This window comes from Rhinopithecus bieti, unplaced genomic scaffold (genome assembly GCF_001698545.2).
Source record: "Rhinopithecus bieti isolate Rb0 unplaced genomic scaffold, ASM169854v2 scaffold_32955, whole genome shotgun sequence".
NCBI classification, from domain to species: Eukaryota; Metazoa; Chordata; class Mammalia; order Primates; family Cercopithecidae; genus Rhinopithecus; species Rhinopithecus bieti.
In genome coordinates this window covers 1,061,103-1,076,055 of record NW_016814423.1, presented here as the reverse complement: position 1 = coordinate 1,076,055, position 14,953 = coordinate 1,061,103, and the positions used below count along the sequence as shown (strand labels likewise).

General features: G+C 40.0%; 1 protein-coding gene across 1 annotated transcript in view; it reads left to right on the top strand.

The window, feature by feature from the left end:
• The first annotated feature begins 2,033 nt into the window (after nucleotides 1-2,033).
• TNFSF11 (TNF superfamily member 11) overlaps nucleotides 2,034-14,953 on the top strand; it is a 119,467-nt gene continuing 106,547 nt past the window's right edge. The window contains exons 1-4 of the mRNA XM_017850156.1: nucleotides 2,034-2,225; nucleotides 5,356-5,465; nucleotides 6,917-7,115; nucleotides 14,146-14,364. Coding sequence (XP_017705645.1) covers nucleotides 14,362-14,364 — 3 coding nt within the window. The 5' untranslated portion in view covers nucleotides 2,034-2,225; nucleotides 5,356-5,465; nucleotides 6,917-7,115; nucleotides 14,146-14,361. The remainder of the gene's footprint in view (nucleotides 2,226-5,355; nucleotides 5,466-6,916; nucleotides 7,116-14,145; nucleotides 14,365-14,953) is intronic.

Below are 14,953 nucleotides of genomic sequence, written 5' to 3'. Positions count from 1 at the left end.
TTAAAAAGAAAATATAAGTGAACAGGTTGCAAGTTTATCAGGTTAGTTAAGTCTTTGTGCCTCAATTTCCTTACCTGTATAATCAAGTTCATTTATTCATTCGATACACGGCAGTTGAGTATTTTCTCTCTGCTGGGCACTGGCCTGGGTCCTGGGGGTACAGTGGGGAAGAAGACTGGGTCCTGCTCCTGTTCCAGGAAACAGAGTCATTATTCAGGGATAAATCCCAGAGCAAAGAACAAGGTGCTCTTGCAGAGAAAAGAACCTAGAGTCATTGGAATATGGAGGTCAAAGAAAGTTATTCTGCTGGGACCTTAAGCTCCATCTAGAGGTGATGTTTTGAGCTGAGCTGAAAAGATGAGCTGGGATCCTGTCAAGGCTTGGAGCAGGAGCAGGGTGAGTGCATTCGGCACAAAAGAGAAAGTGTGTTTAGTAACACGAGGCAATAAAAGAGTATCTGGAAACAGGGAGAGGCTGCTCCTGGAGAAAGACAGAGTGGCAGAAGTGTGAAGGGCAGCAGCAGTGGGGCATTGTGCCTGCTCTACCTCATTTCACAGAGGTGCTAGGACCATCGACTGGAACAACACTCTGCAGGCTGGGAAAATGATTAACAGAGGGTTTTTTGGTTTGTTTGTTTGTTTCTGATTGCGAAAACAACCTAGTTTTATTGTAGTTAATTTAGGAAATAACACGTTAGTATAAAAAAAAAAAAAAAAAAAAACCCTCCAGAATCTCTCCCCAGAGAAAGAACTGTAACATTTTGATGTGTTTCTTAACACCTAGGTCTCTGTGTTGTTTAAACTGAGACCTAAAGAATAAGAAGGAATCTTTATAAAACGTGTATTGTCCTGCACATTCTCAAATCACAGCCCAGAAGGAACGAACAAACAGTGTTTGGTTTACTTATCTTTTGTGACTTATTATATTTATTCTCCTCACTTGTGAACTGCATATTAATTAAACAGCAGTTAAGTGAAATAGAAACATTACATTTTTTGAAAGGGTGTGCTAGAAGAACCATGTGATTAAAAATAAAAATAGTAAACCCCGTCTCTACTAAAAATACAAAAAAATTAGCCAGGCATGGTGGCGAGTGCCCATAGTCCCAGCTACTCAGGAGGCTGAGGCAGGAGAATGGCGTGAACCCAGGAGGTGTAACTTGCAGTGAGGTGAGATGGTGCCACTGCACTCGAGCCTGGGAGACTGAGCGAGACTCCGTCTCCAAAAAAAAAAAAAAGTAAAATAAAATGGTATAAAGGTGTGAAAAAAAAAAAAAAAAAGAATAAGAAGGAAATGGTGGCAGATACACGGGAGGTGCCTCCAGGCAGAGATGAGCTTGTGGAAGGCCCCGAGAGGGGAGAGACTGGCCTGTGGAAGGAACTGGAAGAAGATCAGGGGGCTGGAGTTGAAGGTGAGAGCAGGAGCAGTGAGATCAAGTTGCAGGTCGGCATCTAGATCATGGGACCTTGTGGGGCATGCCCAGAATTTGGGCAACTGGGAAGTTTGATGAGTTTTGACCATGAAACTGATATGCCGTGGTCTTTCTTTTTCCAAAGACCACCTAGCAGCCAGAGGAGAACTGATTGTGGGAGGCAGGTGTGGAAGCAGGGAGACCAGATAAATTCTTGTGAAAGATTATGGTGGCAGTGGAGATAGAAAGCGTTACTTTCAAGGCCGACTTGGGGATGTGATTGACAGGATTTGGTGATAGAGTGCCGTGGGAGCTGAGGAAGGAGAAACTGAGGATCAGTAATCATGGATTCACAGACATTAAAGTGCAGACAGTTTTATTATACTCAGATAATAGAAGTCAACTGTAGTTAAGATGTTTCTGATTTCCCCATATTTTATCAATGCTCTATCATCACTTATCACTGATTCTTGTGTTTTTCCACTTTAGGCCTTGAAGAAATGCATGTTGGTAGAGAAGACTGCTTTACTTATCCCTTTTGTTTTCTGCCCTTCTACCCCTAATTCCAGGAGTTTCCATCCCTTTCTGGGTGCTGGTCAGAACTCATAGCTCAGAGCCACACCCATGATATGGCCTAAAGGGGAGGCAGAGGAGACTTGGATGAGCAGACACAAGACATCCCAAAATGTGCTGGACAGGCAGGGGAAGGAAAGTGCTGCCCTTCCTTCTGATGTGGAACCTGCCCTCCCCACTCCCACACTCTGGACGAATCTCTCACCTCTCTTGATCTTCTGGGTTAAACCAATATCCGGAGGTAAAGCTGAGTTGCTGAAGGTCTCATGAGTAGATGAGTCTTAGTGAGTGAGAATGAACTCCAGTCAGCTTTAGAACACTGACCAAAGTCAAAGCTGATGGTTTGACATGGAGTTAATGTTAACTGGTTAGGATGACTGGCTGATAGTGAACTAGAATGTTAGCAGTGGGTATCTTTAACTCGGGAGGTTACAGGTGGCATTAGTTTTCTTCTTTGTATGTCTGTGTATTTTACAAGTTTTCTGCAATGAGCATGTGCTCTCTAAAAAACCTGATGAAAATTCAGTTTTATTATTGCCTTTGCTGTAAAATTATATATACTTCTCAAAGTCACCAGTTTTAATAACTATGTGAAATGCATTTAATTTTAGGGAAAAGATGGCTTAGCTTTTATTGAAAGGAATTACTGTTCTGTTTCTTTTGAATGACAGAGCTGAGAGCCCCTAAAAATAGATTGCCTATTTGCAAATCTGCCTTGTATACTTCGAAGTTTCTAAGAAAATACAAACTGAGATTTCACTCAAAATGTTTAAAAATATAAGTAGTATATCTAAGAACTTTAACCATATGATTATCATATATAAGCTGTGGCATATGTGTATATGTGTATACACACATCATATATATACACACATACATAATACGCATTTACATACCTAAAATTTACATATATAATATACATTTACACATATATGAAATCTTTGTATCACCCACAGAATTTAACTTAGTACCAGAATATTAGTTTTAGTATCTCAATAGTTCGTAAGTAAGTGTTGGAAGTATGTGCTATTCTGGATTTTACTTATTAAAAACGGTAAGAAATGCAAATGACAGGAGGGGCAGCTCTCCTTTGTAAGGTAGCTTACTTTTTAAAAAGTTTTAAGCTTTTTAAAAACAGATTTATATTGGGAGGCCGAGGCAGGCAGATCACGGAGTCAGGAGATCGAGATCATCCTGGCTAACGTGGTGAAACCCCGTCTCTACTAAAAATACAAAAAAATTAGCCGGGCGTGGTGGCAGGTGCCTGTAGTCCCAGCAACCTGGGAGGCTGAGGCAGGAGAATGGTATGAACCCTGGAGGTGGAGCTTGCAGTGAGCCAAGATTGCGCCACTGCACTCCAGCCTAGGCGACAGAGCGAGACTCCGTCTCAAAAAAACAAAACAAAACAAAACAGATTTATATTTGGATGAAAAAAATCAACTAAGTACAAATAAAAGGACTTGATATAAGAGCAGTACATCTAGAAAGGAGATAGAGGCTTTAGTTTACTAAGATCTCAATATGATGTAATGATTAAAAATAAAGAAATATAATTTTAGGTTGCATTAATATAAATACAGTATCTTCAACAAGAGATATAGTACTTTTCACTTAAAAACAAGCCCTGTGTAGGCCTGGCATGGTGGCTCACGCCTGTAATCCCAGCACTTTGGGAGGCTGAGGCAGGCAGATAGATCACTTGAGGTCAGGAGTTCAAGACCAGTCTGGTCAACAAAGAGAAACTCTCTCTACTAAAAATACAAAAATTGGTCAGGTATGGTGAAGCATTCTTGTAGTCCCAGCTACTCAGGAGGCTGAGGCAGGAGAGTCACTTGAGCCTTGGAGGTGGAGGTTGCAGTGAGCTGAGATCACACCACTGCATTCCAGCCTGGGCAACAGAGTGAGAATCTGACTCAAAAACAAAAAAACAACAACCAAAAACCCAACCAAACCCTGTGTAAGTTTTTTTGAAGAGAAAATATCTTCACATGGTTCAAATATAAAAAAGTATAAAAATATGTTTATTGAAAAATTTATACTCCTTTTCTCTCCTGTGTCAGCCTGGTTCCCATCTCCCCCAAGAGGTAAGCACTGGTGTCAACGTGTTTGCTCTTCTAACGATTTTGTGTAGTTTCAAACATTCTCTTCCTTTTAAACAAATGGCAGCATTATGCACAGTGTTCTATATCTCTATACCTTTTTAAATTAAAAGAGTATTTCAGAAATTATTTTAATATAGATTCTTCTTTATAGCTATATAATATTCCATTGTGTGGATGTACCATGTTTAACAAATCCCCTACTAATAAACAGTTAGGTTTCTCCCTCTTTTCCCTTGGCCAAATAATGCTTCAGAAAATAATCTTAAAGCATTACATGTATAAATATATTAGTAGGATAAATTTCTAGAAATGGAATTATTAACTCAAAGGGTATATACTTTTCCTTTTTTTTTTTTTGAGGCAGAGTCTTGCTCAGTCGCCCAGACTGGAGTGCAGTGGCACGATCTTGGCTCACTGAAACCTCTGCCTCCCAGGTTCATGCCATTCTCCTGCCTCAGCCTTCTGAGGAGCTGGGACTACAGGCGCCCACCACCACACCTGGCTAATGTTTGTATTTTTTAGTAAAGACAGGGTTTCACCATGTTAGCCAGGATGGTCTCGATCTCCTGACCTTGTGATCTGCCCGCCTCGGCCTCCCAAAGCGCTGGGATTACAGGTGTGAGCCACCGGGCCCGGCCCCTCAAAGGGATATACATTTTTAAAATTATACAGTTCCTAATAATTTTTCTCTCGGATTAAACATTTATAGTCCAGTAGGACGATAGCAATGAATAAGAGTAACTGTCTACATTCTCACCAACAATGTGTTATCAAACATATAATTCTATAAGTGAAAAATGGTATTTCGGTGTAGGTTTTGATTTCTATTTCTTCAATGGAGGGAGGACACACATGTCTCTAGGTTTACAGGTCATTCATATTTCCTTTTCTGTGTACTCTCATTCATACATTTTGTCTAGTCTTCTATTATGTTGGTTATATTACCCTGTTAAAGCTAAACCCTTACCAGGGTCCACAATGATCTGGTACCCAGGTGTGTACAATTTTCTGTGGATTAGAAAATACAGGAGAAAATTTGTGAGAGATGATAAAAATGGAAAAATGATGCTAAAGCATTCCAAAGGCTATGGCCTGGGTGCTCACTCTTGCTTTAAAAATGTCCACATACTGGGAGTATTTCCTTGGGAAAATAATTGGGTTTCATAGTGGAAATTAGAATAAAATATCTGTGTTAAGAAAATTCATGTTATCTTCTACTTTGATGGAAATGAACTTTTTCCCAATTAAAAAATATAAATTGTGTTACAGATTCAAGTGCAAGTGATTTTTAAAGTGACACAGCAAATTGAAATGGAGGATTGAAGCAGTTTTCTGGATAGCCCAGGCTACCACCTGATTACCTCGTCTGATATGTACATGTAATTAACAATTTTTTGTGAGAAGTTTAAATCACTATAGCAGTCAACTGTTTTCCAAAATTCATTCTTCTTTTCTTCTACTCTACTAGATTGTTTTCCTGAGTGCAAAGAATTTTGCCACAGCTAAAGTCAGTATTTCTCAGCTCCTTATTGCAGCTAGATGTGGCCATGTGATTATGTTTTGGCAATGGGATATAAACAAAAATGATATGTGGCACATTCAAGTCCTGACCTAAAAGGATTGTTATGTGAATATCCATTGTGTCTTCTCCCTTTCTGCTGACTGAGATGTAGTTGTGATGGCAGGAGCTGGAGGAGCCACTTTGGACTCAGAGATGGAAAACCTGTGTTGAGGAGTCCTGGACTTTTATGTAAAAACTTCTTATTTAAACTATTGTATGTCTGAGTCCTTTGATCACAGCATCTTAGGCTGTATTCCCATAAGTACAATATCTGCTTCATAGTAAATTGCCTCCAAATGCAGTGACTTTAAAAAACAATCGTTCATTAGCTCCTGATACTGTTGTTTGTCAATATGGGCTATACTCATCTGGACAGTTGCCTGGGTTCACTCACATGGCTGCAGGTAGCTGGTGGGTGTGCTAAGCAGTAATTGGTTCTGGATGGCCTCATTTGTGTGATTGACAGGGGCAATGGGAGCAACTGAGTTCCATGTCCCTAGCATTTAACAAGTTCAGGCTTCTCATGGTGGCTGGATTCCAAATGTAACCAGAGATAGCAAACCCCAGTGAGCAATCACTTTTTATACCCCTGCTTGTATTATACTTGGTAATGCCACATTGGCCAAAAAAAAATAACATGGCCAAACCAAGAGTGAATGTGGGAAGGTGTATATTTACAGCAGGGTTTCTGAACGGCAGCACTACTGATATTGGGGCTGGAAAATTCTTTGTCCTGTGGGCTGTCCTGTGCATTGTAGGACATTCAACAGCATCCCTGGCTTCTACCCCTCAGATACCAGGAACAGTTCAGACCATAACCTTCACACACCCCAGACCATAACACCCAAACATGTCTCTAACATTGCCAATGAACTTTGCATGGAAAAATTGCCTTCAGTAGAAAATAACTGGTTTGCAGGGAGATGTGAACCTGGTGTGAAACTTTGAGGGCTATTAATGCAACAGTCTGCCACATACAACAATTGATAGAATCAGCTTATTTTTCTTTGCTGTGTTGTTACTCTTAAATTCGGACACTTGCTAATTATCTCCACTGATGTATACGTTTTTGAAAGGCTGTTATTTAGTTCAGGGACTCAGCCCTTTTGTTTAGAGCTTGATGTTGTTTGTGATTCTGACTTTTATACTTGGACTACTAGCACAAAACTGGCCTTAGTTGTTAGAAAATATTAGTATTGTGATATATTGGATTATTACACTCAAATCTTTGCTTCTTCTCTGTAATAATACATTTCTTCCTGTTGTCAGGTGACTTACCATGCCTCACAGGAGGCAGAATATACATCCTTGCTCCATTGTCTTTGGGCTTGGCCGTGTGACTTGTTTTGACCGACAAAGGGTGGGCATATGTGAATGCCAATTCTGACGGAGGTTTTAAAAGGCTTTGCATGTTTCTGCGGGTCTCTCTTGTGCTCCTGCCTCCTGCCATGAGAACAGCATGTCCCAGGTAAGAACTAATCCTTCTGCCTAACTCTTCATAGGGGAAGATCTGAACCTGACCTACAGTCTGGAGCAGAGCCACCCAGATGACCCACAGGCACTGGCAGAGAAATGAAGACTTACTGTTTTTAGACTTTGATGTTCTGGAATTGATTGCAGCACCATTACAGCAAAAGCTGACTAATACAATTCCATTTTTTATTCTATTAAGTTCTTTTTATTAAAAAAGTATATAACCATTGTTGAAACATTAGAAAATATAGAAAATCAAAATGAAGAAAAAAGTTGGGTGGGAAGACAGGCTCAAACAACTATGATGCAATTACATGTTTATTTACAATTGTGATCAGTGCTGTAAAGGGAAAGTCTGTATTCTAGGATAATATTAATATTTAAAAAGAGGGGCATAGGCTGGGCATGGTGGCTCACACCTGTAATCCCAGTCCTTTGGGAGGCCGAGGCGGGAAGAAAACCTGAGGTCAGGAGTTTGAGACCAGCCTGGCCAACATGGTGAAATCCCGCTTCTACTAAAAATACAGTTAGCTGGGCGTGGTGGCACACACTTGTAATCCCAGCTGCTCAGGAGGCTGAGGCAGGAGAACCACTTGAACCCAGGCAGTGGAGGTTGCAGTGAGCCAAGAGCACACCACTGCACTCCAGCCTGGGTGACAGAGCGAGACTCCATCTCAAAAAAAAAAAAAGAAAAGAAGAAAAGAGGGCATGATATAATCTGGGATCAGGAAAAATGTTCCAAAAGAAATAATGTTACACATATCATATACTAAATACATAAAAACAATAATGCATCTATTATAATACACACACACTTTTATATTACAAATAGGTTAGTTCTCATATATATGTATTTCTTACACATATTTCTCATACATATTTCTCTCATACATAATGTAGCATATGTATAAGAGAACATATTACTGAATATATTCTCTTCAATGGACAATATAAAATTAATATCTTTCCACATTAACAAATATGTTCTCACGTCATCATTTATTTCAATGTGTGCCTCATATTCCAGTGATATGTGTGGGCCATGTTTTATTTAACCGGTCCTCTGATGTTGGACATTTGAATTGATTTTCATTTTTTGTCACTCTGAACAATCTTGCAATGAACATTCTAGCAATGAACATTCTAGCAAGGACTCTAACCTGTTTGCTGAAGAGAAATAATTGTGGTGCAAACGAGAAAATTACGTGCTGTGAAGCAAAATTCTATGACATATCCTGACCTTATGTATCCCCTCAGGAAGCATAATGGAAATATTTATGTTTGAAATAAAATTTCTCATGTACTTCCAGCTATACTCAGTGAGTCGTTCCTGAAGATCCTAGGGGAAAATTTAGACTATGTTTCTTGGATGAAGGTTGATTGGTGGCAGACAGGGGCAGAACATCGAGGGAGATGATATATATGTATCAAGTGGAGAAAGCTAGACTATCACTTCTGCTTTTTCCAGTCAAGATGTGATCTGCTGTCATAATATTATATTGCTGGCTTGGCTTTTTTTTTGTTTTTTCCGTCAGTGTGGTTATTGTTACTTCATCTGTGGCCTGTTTCCAAAAGCAACGAGTGAGCCCCCACAAGATAATCACTCGATTATCTGGTTCTTTCATGACTAATAGGCTGGGGGAAGGTACTAAACAAACAGTTCAGCTCAGACGTGTTGCAGGGGATTGAAACTGTCTGAATGAAAATAAAATACGATAAAATAATGCAATTCACATGATTCATCTTCTGCAGGACAACCAAGTCTGACATTCCTATTTCGTTTAAGAAGTGGTAATTTCAGTACATTCAGTACTGAATTTTGTACATTCAGTAAGGATATAAAATGTGATTTGGCAGGTTTCATGGTGTAAAGTTATAATATGGTTTTGGGGGTTTATAATATGGATGACTCTTATTTACCTTGTGGCTGACTATGAGGTAAACTTGCAAATATGTGTCCATATTACATTCATCTACTATGAGAAAATACTTTTGGGTCGTGAACCCAAGGGAAGAAAGTGGTAAAATGACTTATTTTGCCTCATGAATTTCAGTTTACTCGGGTAATATGAACATGGCAGGGGCACATTTGTAATATAGAGAATTATAACATCAGTGGTTACATTTAATTAAATGACCATCAAAAATGGGATTATTTAGGAAGCATTTCTTCTTCTTTTTGGTTAAACCTGGATTGACTCACATTTTAAAGCATTTTTGTCCAGAAGAGTAATGGAATCCAACAACTCTCTATTTTAAGTCAATGACTTTGAATCAGTGAGTGGTACTCATAAGAAAAAACACAAGCTAGTTTTCGGGGAAATTATTTCTTTCCTTTACTCAGATATTAGACTCTCACTCTCAGATGACACAAGGGGGTACATTTCTTATCTTCCAATTTTCTTTGGAAAGGATCAGATCAGAAGATGAGAAAACAAATGTTCAGTGTCCACAGAAATCCTGTTCCTTTTAAACAGTGAAATTATGGCTATAATGCTTTATTCTGTGTTCAGTGCAAGTTTAACCTAGCTTTCTAACTGGCAATTTGGTGACATTCAAACCGACAGCCGTGACAGGGGCTCAGAGAGGTGAATGACTTCTTGGTCCTCTAAAAGGAAACCTTTATATACCCAAATTTACTGTCCTCTCAGAAAGTCGTCCACCAAACGCACTTTATTCTTTCAACAAATGCGTACTGAGTTTCTCCCAAGTGTCTTTGTAGTCTCCGACTTTTTGAAGCTTAAGGTCTGATGAGAGAGACAGAAAACATTCAGGTTTTTAAAAAAATGAAAAGTAAGTCTATGAAAGCAGTAAAAGTTGAATATAGGAATGGAGAATGGGGCGGGGATTGGCATAAGAGGAAGAACAAATTTAGACAGGGTGAAGAGGAAGGTCTCAGCTAAAGGCTGAGAAGGCATCAGCCATGAGCATCAATTGCTGTATCCATAGTACCTATAACAGGACCCAACACAGAGTAGGATCTTAATAAATACATATAGAATGCACGAACAGACAGATGTGTGAGTGAACAGCGCTCGGGCAGAGGAACTGGGCTGGAGAGCAGACAGGTGGCCAGTGACACTGGGGCACTGTGGACAAGCAGGGAACATGCTGAGAGGGGAGGGCAGACAGGCAGGTTGCACACAGGTTATGCAGCAGGTTGTGGGTCCTCTTGGTAAGAAGTTTGAGTTGTACATGTCATAGGAAGATATTGGAGACTTTTAAGATGAGAGAAATCTGAATTTTGGTTTAAAAGATTGTCTAATATCCCAAATAGCCAAAACAGTCTTCAAAAAGAACAAAGCTGGAGGCCTCATATTTCTTTGTTTATCTTACTACAAAATTACAGTAATCAAGACAGGGTAGTGCTGACATAAAGACAGACATGTAGAACAGCAGAATGACGTAGAGCCCAGAAATAAACCCTCCTCTATATGATCAAATGATTTTCAATAAGGGTGCCAAGACAATGGGGTAAAAAATAGTCTTTTCAACAAATGTTGGGAAAACTAGATCTCCCTGCAAAAGAATAAATTTGGACCTGTCTTATACCATATTCAAAAATTGACTCAAAATGAATCAAAGACCTAAGCATAAAACCTAAAATTATAAAACTCTTAGAAGAAAACATAGGGGAAAAGCTTCTTTGGATTTTGCAATGATTTCTTGGATATTACCCAAATGTACAGGCAACAAAAGTAAATTGGACTACATCAAAATAAAGAAAAAAAACTTCTGTATATCAAAGGACACAATCAACAGTGAAAAGGCTACCTATGGAATGGGAGAAAATATTTGTAAATCATATATCTGATATGGGGTTACTGTATAGAATATGTAAAGAACTCTTACAGTTCAGCCAGGTGTGGTGGTCTGTACCTCTAATCCTAGCTACTTGGGAGGTTGAGGCAGAGGATCCTTTGAGCCCAGGAGTTCAAGGCTTAAGTGAACTATGATCATGTCACTGCACTCTAGCCTGGGTGACAGAGTGAGACCCTGTCTCTAAACCCCACCCTCCCTCCAAAAAATTATACACATGCTTACAAACACACACACACACACACACACACACACACACACACTCCTTCTCCTTCTCGCTATCCCCATTTCCTCTGCCTTAGTTTAAAAAATTAAGAGAGAGAAATCTGAATTTTGGTTTAAAAGATTGCCTAATGTTATCCCAAATAGCCAAAACAATCTTCAAAAAGAAGAACAAAGCTTGGGGTCTCATATTTCTTGATTTATCTTATTCCAAAATTACAGTAATCAAGACAGGGTAGTGCTGGCATAAAGACAAGCATGCAGAACAATGGAATGAAATAGAGCCGAGAAATAAACCCTCCTCTATACGATCAAGCGATTTTCAATAAAGGTGCCAAAACTAACTCCTACAACATAATAACAAAATACATAACAACATAATAACATAATAACAAAAAACCCACACACACACTATTTAAAAGTGGGCAAAGGACTTGAATAGACATTACTCCAAAAAAAGATATACAAATGGCCAGCAAATAAGCATATGATAATGCTGAACATCACTAATCATTAGGAAAATGCAAATCAAAACCACAATGAGATATCACCTCATACCCATTAGGATGGCTACTATCAAAACAGAAGAAAATACCAAGTGTTGACAAGGATGTGGAGAAATTAGAAAGCTTGTGCACTGTTGGAAAAGGAAAATGGTGCAGCGGCTGTGGAAAACAGAATGACAGATCCTCAGAAAATTACAAGTAGCATTACCATATCATCCAAACAGTTCACTTCTGTGTATGTAACTATTGAAAGCAGGGTTTCAAAGATATTTGTACATCCGTGTTCATGGCAGCATTATTCACAATAGCCAAAACGTGGAAGCAACACAAGTATTCATCAAGCTGATGAACTGATAAACAAAATGTGATATGTACGTACAATAGAATATTATTCAGCTTTCAAAAGGAAGGAAATTCTGACATATGCTATAACATGGATGACTCTTGATGACATTATGCTAAGTGAAATAAGTCAGCCATGAAAAGACAATTACTGTATTATTTTACTTATATGAGGTGGGTGCCTAATGTAGCCCAGTTCATAGAAGCAGAAACTTGAATTGTGGTTGCCAGAGGCTGTGGGGAGGGAGAAGTGGGGAGGTGTTGTTTATTGGATATCCACATAGAGTTTCAGTTTTGTGACATTAAACAGTTCTTGAGTTTGATTGCATAAAAATTTAAATACATGTAATACTACTGAACTATATGCTTAAAAATGATTAAGATGGCAAATTTTATGTTATATGTATCTTGCCACAAGTAAAAGAAAGAACCCCTAATATTCATGCCCTGAGGCAAAAGGTATCCTTCGTTCTCCTAGGAGTAGGCCCGTGTTGCTCTCTTCTGTGTAAATAGCGTGCCAAGTGACCTGAACACTGAGCCAGGTGTTTGCATTAGACTTGCAGAGTCATTCATTTCTGTGTACTGGGCTCACCCTCCCACTGGACTGGAACACTGCTTAGCAGAAGCTGCTTTGCCTCCTCAATCCCCTGGCAGCCCGGCCACAGTCTCCTCTCAATGAATATCTGTCACCTGCACAAAGTTAGGTGCGATGTCCACAGGGAGCCTCTTCCTCAGATGTGAAGGGCAGTGAGATTCAAGCATACAGGTCCTGACAGCCTTAGGGGTCAAGGGCTATAAAAGACGCAGGTGAAGAACTAGTTCTACAGACTTTGAGAACATCACCCTGGAGGCCTTCGTGGGGGCTTAAAGACAGTGGCACCATGTCAGCCTGGATTCGGGAAGGTTCTGATTGAGTAGATCTGCACAGTACTGTCAAAAGCACTAGATGGTGACTGGCAGAAGCATATACTAGAACAATTTCCATTTGGTCTCCTTCCTATGTAGTAGGACATTATTGGCTTTAAGGTGTAACCAAAGGGTTTACAACATTTTGGTGCATCCAGTTCACTCTAGTTTGGGGTACACAGTCTCGAGGTGGATTGCCTTTCTTAGTCCATTTGTACTGCTACAACAGAATAGCACAGACTGTGTAATTTATAAAAACCAGAAATTTTTTTTTTCTTACTATTTGGGAGGTAGGGAAGTATAAGATCAGTAGATATGGTGTCTGATGAGGCCCTGGTCTCTGCTTCTAAGGTGGTGTCTTGAAGATTTCACTCTCTGGAGAGGAGAAATCCTGTGTCTTCAGATGGCAGCAGAGCAGAAGACAGGTCAAACTCAATCCGCTAAGCCCTTTTTATAGCAGCATTAATCCACTCATGAGGGCGCCACCCTTGTGACCTAAACACCTCCCATTAAGTCCCACCTCCCAATATTCTTGCATTTGGGGATTAAGATTCCAACAAATGAATTTTGGGAGGGAATACATTCCAACTGTAGCAGTGATCAACTGTCAGTTATCAAGATGACCCATATATTTGCATATTTGGCATTAGTTGAATTGCTTTCTCTACAGCCATCCCCAAACTCTTAGCTTTTTATCATCATATTTTAGCATAGCTCTACTGTTCTAAATAGTTTGCAAATATTGGGTTGAGGGATTGCTGGGTAGGAGAAGGACAGAGGTAGGAAGTGGGGAAGGGACCAAGAGGGATAGGAAGAGAAGTGGAAAATATATTGTGTGAGCCTTTAAACCAGTGGTTCTCAAACTTGAATGTGCATCAGAATCACATGGAGGGTTGTTAACGTGGAAGCCAGGTGCACCCGAGTTTCTAATTCAGGTCTGGGTTGGGGCCCAAGAATTGGCAGGAGATGCCAGTGCTGGTGGTCCAGGCCCACACATTTGAGGGTCACTGCTTTCAACAAAAGTAGTGAGGCTTAATCATGACTGAGCAGCAGACTCACCTGAGGAGCTTTGAAAAATCCTACTGTCCCGGCCATACTCCAGGCCAATTACAAAGAATATCTGAAGGCAGAACCCAGGCAGTAGGAGTTTTCAAAGAGTCCCAGATGTTTCCAATGGGGCAGCAAAGCTTGAGAATCACAGCTGTAGGCCTTTCCTTCCGAATTTTGCAGGGCAGACCGGCAGCAACAGCATTGCTTGGGAACATCTTAGAATGCAGAATCTCAGGCCCCAGCCCAAGCTGCTGAGTCAGCACCTGCATCTAAACAAGCAAACATCTCAAGCCTCCATGTGCACTGGGAGCTCTGCAGAGAAATCGAGCAGTGAGAAGTAAGTCCAACTGAGATATTTTGTGATGCTCACTACGGGATAAGAACCAAATATCTCTGATGGTAAGTGATGATGAGCATTTTTTCATGTGTCTGTTGGCTGTATGAATATCTTGTTTTGAGAAGTGTCTGTTCATATCCTTTGCCCACTTTTTGATGGGGTTGCTTTTTTCTTGTAAATTTGATTGAGTTCTTTGTAGGTTCTGGATATTAGCCCTTTGTCAGATGAGTAGATTGCAAAAATTTTCTCCCATTCTGTAGGTTGCCTGTTCACTCTCGTGGTAGTTTCTTTTGCTGTGCAGAAACCATTAAAAAGGATGAGTTCGTGTCCTTTGTAGGGACATGGACGCAGCTGGAAACCATCATTCTCAGCAAAGTATGGCAAGAACAGAAAACCAAATACCACATGTTCTCACTCATAGGTGGGAATTGACCAATGAGATCACTTGGACACAGGAAGGGGAACATCACACACCGGGTCCTAATATGGGGAGGGGGTAGGGAGAAGGATAGCATTAGGAGATACACCTAATGTAAATGACGAGTTAATGGGTGCAGCACACCCACATGGCACACGTATACATATGTAACAAACCTGCACGTTGTGCACATGTACCCTAGAACTTAAAGTGTATATATATATATATATAAA